General features: G+C 40.3%; 1 protein-coding gene across 2 annotated transcripts in view; it reads right to left on the bottom strand.

Annotated features, from left to right (window-relative positions):
- The window catches only part of RPAP1 (RNA polymerase II associated protein 1), a 334,836-nt gene that overhangs the window by 153,834 nt on the left and 164,074 nt on the right, over nt 1-16,928 (bottom strand). For both annotated transcript variants that reach the window (XM_078659654.1, XM_078659653.1), the window contains exons 13-14: nt 14,269-14,403; nt 3,020-3,199 (exon numbers count right to left, since the gene is read on the bottom strand). In XM_078659654.1, the coding sequence (XP_078515780.1) occupies nt 3,020-3,199; nt 14,269-14,403 (315 nt within the window). The remainder of the gene's footprint in view (nt 1-3,019; nt 3,200-14,268; nt 14,404-16,928) is intronic.

Here is a 16,928-nt window from a genome sequence, read left to right as displayed (position 1 = left end):
GAGTCCCGGGGGCCAAAAATATAATACAGTGGGCCTCAGAGGATGAAGAATACTGCATTTAGCGAAAAAGACTGCATATTTTTGTCCCAAGTTCACAGAACATAATCTATATTAGACTATTAGTTGCTCAACAAATGCATGCTACCAAGGTTATTTTGCCCAGCAAAATAAGGGAAGGGGATGTCTCTGAACATTGCTTAGTAACATTGGTCCTTAACCTTGCATTACTGGCCCTACCTGGCAAAAGATGGAGGGTGACTGCCCTAAAATACAGAATTCCTACAGAGAAACAGCTCCTACGTCAACAATTGAAAGACTAAATAGACTTGCATTAACACTCCCCCAAAAAATTCCCAGGTTCTTTGGGTTGCACCCAAGACATTTGTTAGGGATTCAATGATGAGTTTCTCAGCGATGGTCCTGCCGGAATTGTAGATTAAACAAAAATAACTAGACTCTAAAGTACAGCATTTCACTATACTATACTACAAGTCGATGACATCTGCAACTCTGCTTAGGTTCGTAAGAGCGAGATATAACTTGTTCTTTTCTTCCAAAGCTAAATTAGCTCTAAATAAAGTCAAATCCAGGAGCACAGGGAAAGCATTGGGGAGAATGCCTCACTGAACGAATTTAATAAGATTACAGCTACCACGGTTAGCCCATCGCTTCTATGTAAGGTGTTTAATGATGTAGATAAGAATAGACATCCTGCCTCAAAAGGTAATCCTCTCATTAATACATAGAGCCTAATAGACCCTACATGGTATTTGTGTCTCTCTGAGAAAATCAAGTACCACACAAGGAAGATCCTGCATTTTATGTGGCAAGTATGCAACAAAACAAACGAGAAGCTGGCCCTGTTCCGCGACACAGAGAAGAGCTTTGACTGGGTCTAATGGCGTGTCTTATTCAGAACAATGGAGAGGGCCTACATATTCTGCATATGACTTCATTCTACAAAGTATAAGAGTTGTCCCTCCTGGCTTATCACTTTTCACAGACTATTGAAACACCACACTAAGTATTGGAGGTAATCTGTTGAATGGTTTTAAAGGTCCTGCAATTTTGTGTGGAAATAACATGCTGTACACCAATCTGAGTAACCTAATTCTGGAGTAAATGAGTAAGGTATGGAGCTCTGATTTGAAATAATGCACAACTCATGATCAGAGGCCGCCAATCCATTCGCTGGAGTGGACAGATAGGAGCCTTATGGCTATTTAACACCTTGTAGAAGATGTGACTTTAAAATACTATGATAAGCAAAGTAAATAGTATGTCGCCCATCAGAGCCAACAGTGGAAAATACTGCAATTGAAGTGCTGCACAGTAGGTAAAAGACATGCAGGGTTGCTCACCTTGCAAGAATCACCAATCTATTGTCCTGATTTAAATGTTGGCGGAGAAGCAATTCCATTGCAACGGTGTGGTCAAACCCCTCTGACGGAAAACAATGTGATGTCTGCCTTTTCATCGTTCTAAATGTCCCTGTCTTTCAAAACTGTGATCACTACAGCATCACCAATGTCCTTGAAAATTATAGGAGTATCAAGAAAAGATCCTTCCCAATCACAAACTGCAGGGCAAGTAATCGAACACCACGTTAGAACCTATCACCATCACATCTGGTGCCCCTGAGGGGTGGGCTTTAGTGCCTGAATTGTAACTACAAAGAATCTTGAAGATGGAGGGGTTATTATTTACCACATAAGCCATCATCATTAGTGGCCCCATCGGAATTATCGTTTAATTTCACATTGAAATTTCAACTGCTGAAAACAACTAAATTCTCAGTGTGAAAGTCTAGGGGAAACAAGAAAATAATGGAAAAGTTGGCCATGAAGGTACAGATTATCCAGTAATACATAGTGGACCCTCAGAGACCCACTCATAACGAGCCAGATATTTCCCACCCCCGGAGTTACTGTTGTGGCCAGGATCGTCCTTTTTTAGCTCCACTGTCAACATAGAAAGCTATCAAAGTCATTATTTACAAACAATGTACAATATCAACAGAGAGAATGAAACCTTTGAAAGGATTTCAAGGTTTTAGTTGATGGGCGTCAATGACAAAAAAAATAATCGAACTAGTGTTGCACATCATTAATTCTTCTAGTAAAAATGGTGCTCTCTGCACCATGTTCCTTCAGGGTGCCCAATTCAATGAGATAAAGGATTCAGTTACTGATGGCAGGTTACATAACATTAGGTGCCTTTGATTCCAGATTCTCAATTTCAATGTTTAAATACACTTCAAGAGACTTAATTCCAACTCTGAAAAGTAAAGGAAACAGTATGATTGAGTAAAGCAAGCAATTGTGGAATACTGAAGATGTGAGGATTTTCTGCTGCAGAAATCCCCTTATTTCAAGCACACCGTAAGCCTCCCAAGGAAGTTAACTTGATCATATACTATGCCCTTTACGATACAGGATGGCAGGGCTATCAAGGAGAAGGGACAAATCTATCTGGTGATGAGAAAATGTGGAGGAAGTTGGAGAAGACTTTTATTTATTAATGTCTCTGCTTTCTGTGAAGGGTGTGTACATTCCAGACTACACAAAAATGCCAATGTAAATAAGGAAATAACCTGGGGTGTGCTTGGTGGACAGCATAGTGATCAAAGTTAGGTGAACGTTATCCAGTTCTGTGTTTAAGTCTTCACTCTCTAGGCACTGACCACAAATCTCCAAGCAGTCAGGGACCCAGCACCAGAAGCAGTGCGGTGGTAGGAAGCCATGAATCACTTTGCTACTAAAACCATAAACTTGGCTCCTCAAACAAATGCTGCCAGGGTCCCTGCAGTGGTTTAATGCAGCATCTGACCACATCCTGCTAAACTGAGTACGTGTTTACATGGCATTTGTCCTTTTCCAAACATGTTTAAGAGCAATAACCACACATCTTCTACTGAACTCTACAAACACCCATTGCTCTGCTGAAAGCAACACATGCATCACTAACAACTGCATACTTGATTATATGACCAGATCAAAGATTTCATACAATCCCTTACCAATCTTGCACACAGGTTCCGGCCAGAGGAAGCCAAAACTCTAAGCAGCTTCATAGCAGCAGCGCAAGGTATGCCATATAGACATGTGATTAGGGTTCCATCTTTGCCAGCTGGACAGTTCCACTGTGCCGGAAGGAAGTTCTGAATGACTGTCTCCATAAGCCTTGGGCAATCCATGACCTGCAGAAAAACGAAAGAAACATAGGAGCTCACACTAATGGATCGATACTTTCTTGATGTTGAATAATACACCAGAGTATAAGCTAGCACCTCATAGATTTTCAATATAACACTTCAACAAATGCTCCTAAAACAAACTGAAGCTTTACTAGCCTTGATAATTTTGTTGATTGCTCTGCAACTAAGTAGTAAGGATTAAAAATTGGCAGTTTGCCATTCGGTTTGACTAGCAAGCAATTGTGTTGGCAACATTACCCATTTGGAGCAGAAAGGTCAATGGAATGAACATCTCTAGTTCGTGGCACTGTGCCTGGTTTCTATTTTCTAATCACTTTTCATAAGGAAGATATTGTTGAGCTTGATTTAAGACTTTGGTCTTCCAGACAGCATTCCTTCTTTACGATCTACATTTAACTGTACTGAGTGAATCACAGCTTTATCAGAACAATATCAACCTTTTTTTAGGTTCAAATTACATTTTGTACAACTCCTCTAATGACATTGCTTTTAAAAGATAAAACTCCATTTAAGAGATACTAAATGCCTCTGAAAGTTCTGTGTATCACAGACATCAACTCCCTTCTCTCATCCAAAAATGGATGTGCCACAGCGAAGTGAAGCTTAATGCCCCAAAACTGAATCTCTAACAGCGTGCAACCACTTTCACATGCAGTCATGATTGTCAAACAGCACTAGAAGTATTCACATAGCAGTTCACAACTTGCTCCAAATTCAGCAACTTTACAACAACATCAACATGTCCTTCATAAATAGCATCCATGCAGGATTATCACCATTATGACTCAGCAATGCATTCAAGAATCAGAGTTCTGGGTCACTGTCCCAGATGTATATTTTGACAACATCATGTGTTCCACTAACTCCATCATCACACTAGTCACCGAGTACCGCTTCAGGCAACTCCCTATCTAGACAGAAACTATACACTGAGTCTTATCTTAGTTGTATGTTGGAACAACGAGTTGCTCAACAACAACTACCTAAAGAGCGCAGTCTCTAGTAGGACTGTGTTTCAACCACATTTCTTTTTACCGCGCATTCCTTTACCATTCATTTTCGTGGTACAGAATGCAGGGTGAACAGCCTTCTAACCCAAACCACTCCTTTGCCCCTAAAAACTAAACAGAACCCCTCATACTCCCTAAAAACGACCCCATACCTCCACCTTCCACCCCCTAAAAAACAGCTTCAACCTCCTAGAAACTACCCTAAACCCCTCCCCCCAAAGACTAACATAAACCCCTCGCACCCCCTAAAAACGAACACAAATCCTCAACCTCTAAAAACGGACCCAAACGCCCCACCCTCCCACTCCATAAAAACTACCCCGAACCCCTCCCGCCCCCTAAAAATTAACACGAACCTCCCACGCCCAAATAACTAACACAAACCCCTCCACCCCCTAAAAACGAATACTCATTGTTCCGGAATCATTGTTCATGATGGCTCCCGTCTTATCACACCTACCTTGCTCCACCTATACTGAATGTGCATGTAATAAAGTTACTAGCATACTTTGCAGACATACTGGGCATTTAGAGTGGCCAGCGTAACACCAGAAGCCAAAGCATCCTCTGCCTAAATTCAAATCAGCAAAAGGAACACATTCTGATGGCATGGAACTACACACTTCCTCAGGTAAGACTCGCCAAACTTTTTCAATTCAGAAAGAAACATAAAACTGAGTTCTGCAAGGAGAAATTCACAACCATTTCCGCTCCTATCTCTTGGCCTGGCTCAGGAATACCAGTGTCTCCTCCACTCTAGATCAGCCATGTCATTGCTCAGTCAAAGGAAGCTTAAACATTGTCAACAAATATATTTGCTGATACAGGTGGCCTGTGCACAAGTAGTCTGTGTCTACAGCATAAATGCAGCAAGTCTACAGTATAGGCGTACAAAATCACAACAATAACAGTAGTCCAAATTAGGCGTTTTTTCTTGATTTAATGTAGATCAGATGACCAGCCAACACGTGTTTCGTCAGGGTATGAACCCACGACTTCTTCAGGGCTATTGGACTGACAGACTGAGAAGAGAAGTCTCTCCGCCGGTTGTACTGTATCATTTATTCATAGACTTGTGTCTAGCTTGGGGGGTTCAGGGTTCTCCCCCCGCCTGTGGCACGTCTCTAATTTACTATTGCTTCACACGCACGTACACACGAGCAAGCGCCATCGCATACCGCATCACTATAAACCCTTCTTTGGGTCTTAAATATATTTGCCATCTATTCACAAGGTCATTGCCAATGCTTACCAGTAATATGAAATTCATGTAAAAGAAAACTGCATTCAATCGAAAATTGATGTAAAAGCAAAGAATAAAAGTGGTCTTGTGCTCTGTTTAGTGTAAAAGAGCTGTCTCATGAAAAACTGCAAATCACCCCACAGACCCAAATCTGACATGACGGCTTTGTGACTACAACCCAATGAAATTTCTTGTTTGCCTTTTCTCACATCCCAACTCCCCTTGCACTTTCTTCACCATCACTTATCAAGCACTGTCTTGGACGTCTCAACACTGTCAAAGGGGAAGAAGACTGGTGGGCTCCACTTTGTTAATGCTACAACATGTGGACGTAGCGGTTTAGTGGTAACTTGAGACCGACATCCATCACCAACTCTTCTATTTAAAATGGTCCTGTACTGAACTGCCTCAAAGCTGTAGGCATAATGCCCCTCCTTAAAAACATAATATCCAGCATGTAACGTTTCTATGTACCCAGTTTTAGGACGTTGAACCATTCCACCTCCACCTCCACCAACACAACGCCTACAAGTTGGACAGAGACCAAATATGTTCTACTTAAACATGCACTACCAAAAGCATAAATCACAGACTGTGTCCCTTCGCTTGCAAACTTATTGGGGTCAATGATGGAAATGTAAACCCTTTACGTTATTCCTTAGTTCTAGCTAATGTCTACATTAGTGCCAAAATCTTGCCAAAAATAGGAGTTTCCTAAATGGCGCACACACATACCTGCTCATCCTATTCACATTTTTGCCAGTCTGTTGCCTGCTCATAGGTAGGGCCAGTCTTCGACTCTGTTTTGCCCGTGTCCTCCAAGAACCAGTCAGTAAGTGAAGGAAAACAATTTTGGAGCTAATTTGGCATTGATGCTACCCCTGGAATGTCTGAAGCTCTTCACTCCCCGAGAAGCTCTCCAACAGGCTTAATACAGGACTAATATCTCCAACATTCTTTTACACTAAGGATACAACAACACAGCCAGAGAGAGAGGATTTTAAAGAGCCTACATCGAGTGTTACTTAGATATGCTAATGTCACATCAGGCAGGTAAGCTCTGTTACAAGAGAAGCTAACAGATTAGGTTCTATTGTTCCGGTTTACGGATTTCATCTTATATGGACTACAACACTGATCAGTAATCCAAACACTGGTTTTTGGATTTCGCAGAGAAACATATTATGTCATGCCTTCTTTAAGAGGCTTTCAGACTCCTAGCAAGTAGTCATTCTAGTTCAGTTCTTTTCAACTGAAGGAGTCGGGCCAACATCATTCATCATACGAAGACCATATCTTCTTCGGTTAATTGGCCCACATTTGAGACTTAGCATGGGCTCTGTGTAGCTCACTGTCAGCAAAACAACTAGGCAGTAAACCAGGTCCTGATTTCCTTCAGAACCCCAAGCCATCTGGTCCCATTCCCTATTTCAATGGGCTTGCAGCATTATGGTGAGACTAGTAAAACTTGACACTCATGGGCTTCAGACAGTACGATTTTTCACAATAGCTCTCTAATATACTAGTATTGTTGTAAATTGGCAGCAATGGGTTAGCTTTGGCAGAAGCCATCCTGTATTTAGAAGTTATCTTATCCGCTTTGGGATAGCCATTTTGTATTTCTGGCAGCCATTGTTTTCCATGTGCTCGCCATGTGCTCTGTCCTAACTTTCTGTTAACTGCTCTTGTAGTCTGCCTAGAGACAAACTATGTTTAGCAACTTCCACCTTCGCACATGCCCAGAAGGGCCTAGCTAGTAGAATGCACCTGCTTCTCTAGTATAACTGTCAGGCTATTTTTGCTGCTGCATGGAGAAGTAACTCTTCTCCCACTTTGTTGAGCAAGCAGATCTTGTATACCCATCTTAGTCATTTTGCATGCTTACATGAGCCAGGACTGCCCCTTGGTTTTATGCTTACTATGTAACCCTAAGCATATATATGAAGCCCCAGTTTTCTGTTCTCCTCAGACTGCCTCATTCAGTTGCTAAGGCTTCTGTGTGACGTAGTCTCACTCATTTGAGGTTAATAAATATGTTCTTTTATATTTCAGCTTCTGTGCCAATTTCTTCTTTGTGAGTTTAAAAGGACTAAGTATCTGTGGGACCCCTGTTTCAGGTTTCAATGTACTACAAAATGGCGCTCCTACGTGGACCTCATCAGAGAAGTGGCTATCTGAGGGAGTGATCTTGTCAGGAGACAGAAATCTATTGTGGAGGACAGGACAGGACTCTACTAAGGAGGTACTCTGTGCACGGAGATTCTGGGGATTCTCGGTCTCTGCAGCCCGGTATATTTCTGGTCTTCCTGATTTTGATCCTCCACATGATGTCACCCCTGACTGAGAACCTTTTTGGCGTGAGTATTCTAAAAAAGACCGTTAGGTCATTCAGAACTTGGCAGTTCGAATTTTGACAACCATTTGTTTGGTAAGAGTCGTTTTGATGCCTTGGATTGGTAAGGTAGTTTAGTAACACTTACTGTGGCTTAGAATTGTGTTGGCCAACTTTGGATTTGTGTGGGATAGATATGTAAATTGCAATTTATGTAGGCAGGTTTTATGTAGGAGATTTTTCTCTGTTTGACTTTGTTTGAACGGCGCAACGTACGAAGAGTACCTTAAGCGCTACTTTGATTATATAATATTTGCATATTTTGCAATATTTTTGGCGTGCCAGTTTCAAGCACACATCGAAGAATGTGTTGCTTTTTGGAGGTACCATAGTGAGATGTGAATTCAATTAGCTGGCTCCCTTGAGGGAATAGCTAGATAGGTTTAGGTATAAAAACATATTTCTTCCTTGGTGATTCAGTATCCCCAGGGAATTAAAATATTAATCCTTTATCTGCACAATTTTATGAATGGAGATTTGCAGAGCGATTTTTTGGTGTCCTGCAAGCCAAAGCTAGTGAATTTAGTGTATTTTGGCTTAGTGGAAATAAAACAGTTTGTTGGGCTGTTTTTGCAGTCTTTTGGAATACTATTGAGAAGCGCATATTGTAAATATGACTTACAACTAGTATTTACAAATGGTTTGGTTTAAGTACAGTCTGTGGGCTGTCCTTTGTTTCTGTCTTAAGTGTTATTCTGTGGGTTAAATGTGTGTTTAAAAAGTCATTGTGGTTTGTGGTTTCACATTAGTGATACTTCTGTAAGTAAATAGAGATTGCACTATTTATGAAATAATGGATATTAAGCGCGCTGTAATATGCGTCCTGAGTGTTTGACCCAATCTGTATATGTTTAAAATGAGCTCTAGGCGTGTGTTTGTGTTTTTTCTTGTTGTCTTCAGTCTGTTATGCAAAATGTCATTTAATTAATATTAAATAAAAATTAAATACAAATCCAGAAATGAACCATATGATATGCTAAATAAATGATATGTTACTATTTAAATGATAGTTTAAGCTACTGTGCACATGTACAAACTGCCAATGCTTAAAAGATAAAATTAGAATTCACATTCAATAGGAATAAAAAAAAGGCCTCAAAAATGAAATTGTGTGTTTTGCAATAAATAAACTTACAGCATTTTCCTTAGATACATTGTATTAGATATTAACAGACAAAACACATCATCTAAATACATTGGATGTTGCTGAACTGCACACACATTTTAGAACTAGAAAGGTCTCAGTTTTAAATACACTGTCCCCAAGCTTACATTTCAACACTAAGAAAAGCTTTACGACGGCTGTGTTTTTACTGCCACTAAGCAAGCAGCTGTCGTTTTTGTAGTCCACGGAGAGACAGGGCTGTTGACTCAGCTAAGTGGAAACATGGTGTAAAATCCTGCATTTCTGACTGCTGTTTTAAAAAAGTTACAAAAATCAGGTTCATTATTTTGTATAACAGGAAAACATTTCAAGTGAGCATTTCCTTTCTTAAAGCCGTTTTTATAAGCACATTCTTGGTTCTGATGTTAAATATTTGTGCTTTTAAAAAAAGTGGCGCAAAAATGTTTCATGTTTCAAGTTAGGCTTCTGTGCTTAGGCTTATGAATGACTGCGTCTAAATATGATAGGCAAGGGATGCAGCTTGCTTTTCCTATGTGGAATTATCAAAAATGATTGTTTTAATTAAAATATTTTCCTATTAATTATTAAAAATTATTTTAAAAAGTGCTTTTGAAATCGTTTTTAATATTTAAAAAGCTTAATACTCATACTGTGACCTCCTAGCATTAAAATTAAATTTAAGTTGTGTTGTACCGCATAATGAGGACATTTGCATATGAAATATCACTCTGCGCAGGCATAAAAAACTAATTTTTATAAAGGTATATATGATTATTTTCAATTTCTAACTCCTGGGCTATGTAATGAACATTCTGATAATGAATATTATGCAAAACAATTATAGGATATTCATTTTTAAGTGCCCCAAATATCAAAGTCGAAATTGTGCAAAATTCATTAATTTAAAAAACAAATTGTGCATTCAGAGCAGTTTTAAACTGCCTTATGCCTCAGTAAATGCATAATTTAGGTATAATACAAATAGCTTCCTACTATATTGTTAGACAAATATATTGCACACTGCTTATAATTGAAAATATGTATAAAACCAGCGGAAGTTATTTTCTTAACCCTAAACTGACAAACAGGGAGATAAGTGCTTTCCAGCTTTCTGTGACTTTGAATATGTTTATGTTTATGTTTATGTTTGGCATTTATAAAGCGCAGCGTATACCCGCGGGCGTCTTGGCGCTGGAATGTTTGCATGATTGTTGTTCAGTACGGCTTACGGTGTCCAAGGTAATTTAGAGGAACAACTATTGGTTAAACAACCAGGTCTTTAGTTTCTTGCGAAACTGCAGGAGGGACGGGCTTAATCTAATATCTTGCGGCAAGGTGTTCCATAGTTTAGGTGCGGCTGTCAAAAAACGACGGTCGCCCCAAGATACTGTTTTGGACCTAGGGATCGTTAGTTGGTTGAGATTAGAGAACCGAAGCTGTCTAGGTGTACAGGGTCTCGAAATAGGGAAAGCTGCATGGAAAATTTGCACACAGAATAGGACAGCTGGGAAGAGTTAAATGTCAGCTCTATATTTAGAAGCATAGCATGGCTCCCAGAGCAAGGTCTGCGTTGCCATTCTGACCTCTGAAATTTTTTGAAAGAGGACAAGGGAAAAGGAGACGTTTTACCTTTTTTTTTTTTTTGCAAAAAAACAAGCACTTTATGCACTCGTGTGATAGAAAATGATATAATGGTATATGTGAACTTTGATCAACAGATAAGCTTTGCCATATTTATACAGCACAAATGCTTAAAAGCTGAGGCAATGAATTTGCTAAAAGGATTGGGGTTTAGGTATTCATATTTTTTTAGCCCTCTCGAAAGTGCTATGTACCTCCTATAACTTTGTTTATGCCCAGTTGCTACAAATAGGGGTTGATAGTGTTGGCAGAAGTGAAACCTGTTTCAGGTTTCCTACTGTCAAAATGGGGGAAGGAGGCTATCTCCTCTACAAAGTAAGGCTATGTAATATGTATGTTGATCTCTCCTTTTCTCAAATTCTTTTTAGCCTGTCTAAACTGTCTGTGAGACATGAGCAATGAGACATTTAATTGTCTATTCAGTAATACTGTTTTAAACATTGTTAGCATTAATAAAATGAATTAAAATATATGTTTTGTTACTTCCCATCCTGTTTGATGAAATTATGACAGGATCAGTAGTCTAGATTGTTGTTCCCTTATTTTGATCTTTAAGGGGAATTAGATGTGGGTAGTTTTGTTCTACAAGTCTTAGGTGATAACACCATTATTGTAGTTTTGCAAGGGCATTGCTAGTTTTTTATTATCTAGTCTGTGTAAATAAACTGACAGTCCTTATTAGAGCTGATGTTGCATAGTCTGGATCATGAAAAGTAGAACGCAGGGAAGATGTCCATGTGATCCTTATCAAAAATGTTTTGAAGAAAATGTTGTTTTATAGATAAGAAACCCTGTTAAATTAGCAGTTTTAGATTTTCCTGCTGCTCCTAGAACATGAGAGCATGGTCCTAAAGCGTACAATGTAGGTATAGCCCACAAATCTGTCACACCTATCTCAGTTCTGAGCACTGAAGCTGACTATGATTGTAATTATTTACATGTAGGAGTAAGGGTAAGATGTGTTAGTATTTCTCTGCATTTTATGTTGGTTTGTAGACCTTGTATACCCTGTAACGCACCCCGATACCCTCACGGGTCAAGTTCGCGCTCTATAAGACACTAACATAAATAAATAAGAAGAATCATTTTAGAAGTCTCTGCAGTCCTGTAGAAGAAATGTAAAGTTTAGGAGCAAAGGTGTAGAACATTTCCTTTTTTGAGGGTTTTCAGATTAGTACACAGAAATGCACCAATGTAAGGATTTAGGGTATGTCGGTGTTGTTTTTCTCTTTTTCCTCTGAGTTTAGTAGACTTCCTTGGCTGCTTGGGAGAAGGTGATGTTCCTTTTATACTTGCCAATAGGTCCAGGCTATTGCTTTTTTTAACTCTCTCATAGATAGATGAAAGTGGTTCTTGGGTGCCTTGCTAATATATGGGGCGTCCCAAGACTAGGAAGTATTTTGAAACTATCCTCTCTGTTGATCGACTGTTTCTGTGCCTTGTCTAAAGACCTTTTGTTCTGTCCACCAATAGATATTTGCTTCATTACAACCATTGCCAGAGGCGCCCGGACATCAGATTCAGCCTGGGGAGTCAGCGTCAGCACCAGTCCAGCTTGAAGCCAAAGCGAAGGTAACCAGCACAGGCATTGTTGGCAACTAGGACCTCAGTGAAGGCGGAAGCCCTGTGATCAAGTGTGTACCCCTGCCACTGTCTTGAGCGAAAGACGGGGTCACAAATCAGAAAGGAGAAATCGTGGATCATGCCCAGCTGAGAGTCACAGACCGACCAGAATGGCGAGGAGGCTTTGCTTGAGGCGACCCCTTTTGAAACAAGGGTTACTTCAGAGATCCTAGCATCATGCCTTTGAATCCTGGTCCTAAAGTTAATGCAAGTTTGCTTCTTTGTTTGTTGGTCAAGAGATACCTGGGTACACTGGATGTAATGTGTGGCCCCAACGAATGAGCAGTGCGCCAGCAGAGCAATACTGCAGTTAGGGAAGGACTTGAGATTAGGGTACAGGTGCTGTGTCTCTGGTGCCTGATAGATTATAGTGAAGAAAACTGGTGCACTGCCTGAGACACTGGACAGGATCGCTAAGAGCATTTGCCTGGTGGGTGACTGCCCTATCCTGAAAGAAGAGACTTTTTCCTTGAAACTGGGCTGTTATTCCTGTGTTGCGAGTTGTGCAGCTCCACCGTGGAAACAACAAGAGCCTTCCTGTGAGGCTCAAACGGACACAGGGAGAAGACTCCCCTCTGGTTGGTTGTACAGCAGCTTCAATTTCCCCAAGGACTTCTTCTTTTTCTTGTCAATAATGTACCCCTTTAGTCATCCCATTTTTGAGGAGGAGCAGCCCTTTGCAGCTCTTTGTTCTAATTCCTATGGCCCTGTGTGGTCCTCCTGGTCCCTTGGAGCCAGGATTGTTTTTGTAATAATATGTTTAGTCGCTTTAATATTTGCATTAGTTATTCTTATTATGCACGAAAAACGTTTTTCTGAGCAATTGAAAAATGTGATTTTGCCCTATCTTTGAATGTATTAAATTGATGTTCTAGCCCTCATAAAAGGGAAATGTAAAAGTCAATTGGAAAATGTTTTTATTAGATATGTGTTGTTGGCTATTCTGAAATTTAAAATGAATAGTCACTGAAATGTATAGGAGCCCTGAAAATGTTTACTAGATGATTTTAGGATTTGATTTTGCTTAGGACTAGGAAAAATGATAATTCTGTTTGTGATAGTGGTCATTACTTTCTATGTTATTTATGATCTGATGCTCCGTTCCCTTTGTATTCCTGTTTATACCCGCTTAATGAAATGTTTAGAATGGAAAATGCCCACCTAGCAATGAATTAGGATATTGATAAATTTATGAAAAATTGATATGCAAATATGTTGTATGTTCCTACTGGATCATAGGAATTTTTTCAGCCAATGCTAAAACGGTTGTCTGTTGTAAATTGGCAGCAAAGGGTTAGCAGAAGTCATCCTGTATTTAGAAGTTATCTTATCCGCTTTGTGAAAGCCATTTTGTATTTCTGGCAGCCATTTTGTTTTCCATGTGCTCGCCATGTGCTCTGTCCTACCTTTCTGTTAACTGCTCTTGTAGTCTGCCTAGAGACAAACTATGTTTAGCAACTTCCACCTTCGCACATGCCCAGAAGGGCCTAGCTAGTAGAATGCACCTGCTTCTCTAGTATAACCGTCAGGCTATTTTTGCTGCTGCATGGAGAAGTAACTCTCCTCCCACTTTGTTGAGCAAGCAGATCTTGTATGCCCATCTTGGTCATTTTGCATGCTTACATGAGCCAGGACTGCCCCTTGGTTTTATGCCCACTATGTAACCCTAAGCATATATAAAGCCCCAGTTTTCTGTACTCCTCGGACTGCCTCATTCAGTTGCTAAGGCTTCTGTGTGACGTAGTCTCACTCATTTGAGGTTAATAAAGATGTTCTTTTATATTTCAGCTTCTGTGCCAAATTCTTCTTTGTGAGTTTAAAAGGACTAAGTATCAGTGGGACCCCTGTTTCGGGTTTCAATGTACTACAGTATGGATACAAATAACATTCCTGTGTGCACACATGATGAAATAATAACATAAATCAAGAATTACTTTATTCAAGAAATGCGAGGATATAATGTATTAACGGAAGATTGCTTCTGAAACAAGCAGCCTTATACCCATAAATACTTACTTGAGTGCAAGCTTCTGTAGAGTGTCTAGCAATACGGGTAAGAATATCAAAAATGTTCACAACCACAGACGGGGATGGGCGAACAACTTCAATTATGTAGCGCAGGCGGTTGAGGATTTTGGTCTTAAGCAGTCCCTTAGAGAAAAAAGGCAACATAAATTAATATGGTTCAGTTCTGGACAATTAGTAAGCTTGTACAAATAAACAGTACAGATACTACTCAAAGATAAAGGAGTGGTTGGGAAGGCAGGATCATTTTGGGGAGAGACAGTCATAGAAACTTAACCTCCACTTGAGGGTTGCGTCACAAGTTGCTCATATTCGCAGATGGGTGCCTTCCAACACAACAACCACCGAAACTTTGGAGTGATTATGGACACCAACCACTGGGTCTTTATCCCGAGGTAAATATGTAACCAAAACCTCCTCCTTCCCTTTGAGGATCTTATATTGTCTATTTTCACATCCTCTACAGACTCTCAGCCAACGACAAAAAGACTACACTTACAAACACAGTTTTTGTCCTACATAAACTAAACCATACACACGTCCTACACAAACTAGCTCCATTTTAAGCCCCACGTTATTTAACATTTATGTATCTTCTCTAGCTCCCATTATTAGATCTTGTGGGTTTGACACTGTTTCATATGCAGATGATACCCAGCTTATCATTACCATTGATTCAGATCCCGCATTGACCACAGAAAGATTAAAAAAGTGTATGTTAATGACAGCAACCTGGATGACTGCTAATTTACTACAATTGAACTCAGCTAAAACGGAGATTCTGTTGTTTGGGAAAGCAGAGGAGCTTTGGTCTGCGGACTGGTGGCCTTCGGAGCTAGGCAACCTTACAACTCCAAAAAAGTGGGTGAAAAACCTAGGCATTATGGTGGATGACAAACTTTCCATGGAGCAACATGTGAAGAACATCTCTGGCACTTACTTCGGCCTGATGTGTATGCTCAGAAAGGTCATTCCCTGGTTGCCTGCAAGAAAATCACTAATTCAGGGACACCTAGTTAGCAGGTTGGACTATGGCAACTCCCTACTGGTAGGGATTAGAGAAGATCTTCTTTCTAGACTCCAGGTCGTACAGAATACGGCTGCACGGCTTGCCCTCAATCGTCCATACCACTCGCCCTCAGAACCTCTTTTGCGGCAACTTCACTGGCTGCCAATTAGGGATCGAGCAGTATTCAAACTTTTACGTCTAGCATTTAAGACTCTACAAAGGGCATGGCCCGGTCTACCGTAAGAAAAAACGAATTCCCTATACTCCATGTCGGCAATTGAGGTCGAGTAATCGGCGGCTGTTGCGCCCAATGAGGATTAACAAGAACAGAATGGGAGGTCGCTCCTTTTCTTATCTTGCTCCACTCCACAGGACTAAGCTCCCTGATGACATCCGTGATAGTCCCAACTTGGAGTTGTTCAAGAAGCGCCTCAAAACCTGAATGTTTAATCATTAATCAGCAGTCTTTTCTTCACTCTTCCGATATTGTGGCGCCGAGAGATCCCCGTGGGATGATTCGTTTCGCGCCTAACAAATACTAATAATAAATAATAAAATAATAATATTCAGAATATCACAACCAGAGCGCTATAACATGCCCATATCTGTGAACACATCAACCTTACCATATCTCCTTCTAGGCACCCTACTTTGCACACCAAGTCACCTACATGGGAGACTGTTGTTTGGGCAACACCAGCTCCACACTACCAAAACAACAAGAATCCTACTATCTAGACTGCCACCTCTCCGCCCATCTCCAGGCTTGGGCAGAAGAAGTCAATGAGACTACTTTTATGGTACCCATTGTCAAGCTCTAGAACTGTATCCCAGAAAAAATCTGAAACTTTTCTAAACACCTGTGGTTCTGAAACAATGCTTGAGTGCAGTTACAAATGACAAACACTGACAAATGTGACCATCTACATCACACTACTCTGCATTGCTTGCACGCTTAGGTGCAGCACTAGGTCTACAATGCCAAGACAGAAGCAACCATCTGACCGACAACCATGACATCCAATAATCCCCACATCAGTCATCATAAGCAAGGTACCAACATGCACAACCAACATTATGCCTATTGGTGAAGCTGAAGAGTGTAAGTGCAGAACCAAGTCTAAAGCAACATTCCTCAAGCACTCCTTTTGTCCTCATGCACAATATCAAATGCATCCTACATAAATCAAGCTATAAATATACACTCTCCACATCTCCACAACTCAATTTTTGGTATGGGGGTTACAAACTGGACTAGCAAAGGACAGTACTGGACCAAACCAGTGTTGGTAATGTACTACATAAATAATGTAATACAATGTGTAGAAAATTTGTGGTACACCCTAAGACAGAGGAGACAGACCACGCCGCACAGCTTGACATTCAGAAAATGCAAGAATAAGTATTATCCTTTTCACTGATTCTATACTAAACAATGTATTTAGGCATTCTCACCAGCCTTGCACATAACCTGTTGCAGATAGTTGTGAGTGTGGAAACTGTGCTATCTTTATCCATTACCAGGGAGCTCCAGAAAAATCCCTAAAAGAGTTCTAGCTGAGGACTGGCACCAATTATCTCTGCAAATCGTTCTTCAGCATCCAGCTGTTACCAGAAAAATGCCATGATATTTCCCTTAACT

Source organism: Lissotriton helveticus, chromosome 9 (assembly GCF_964261635.1).
Source record: "Lissotriton helveticus chromosome 9, aLisHel1.1, whole genome shotgun sequence".
In the NCBI taxonomy this organism is placed as follows: Eukaryota; Metazoa; Chordata; class Amphibia; order Caudata; family Salamandridae; genus Lissotriton; species Lissotriton helveticus.
This window is presented reverse-complemented; position numbering and strand designations above follow the sequence as displayed.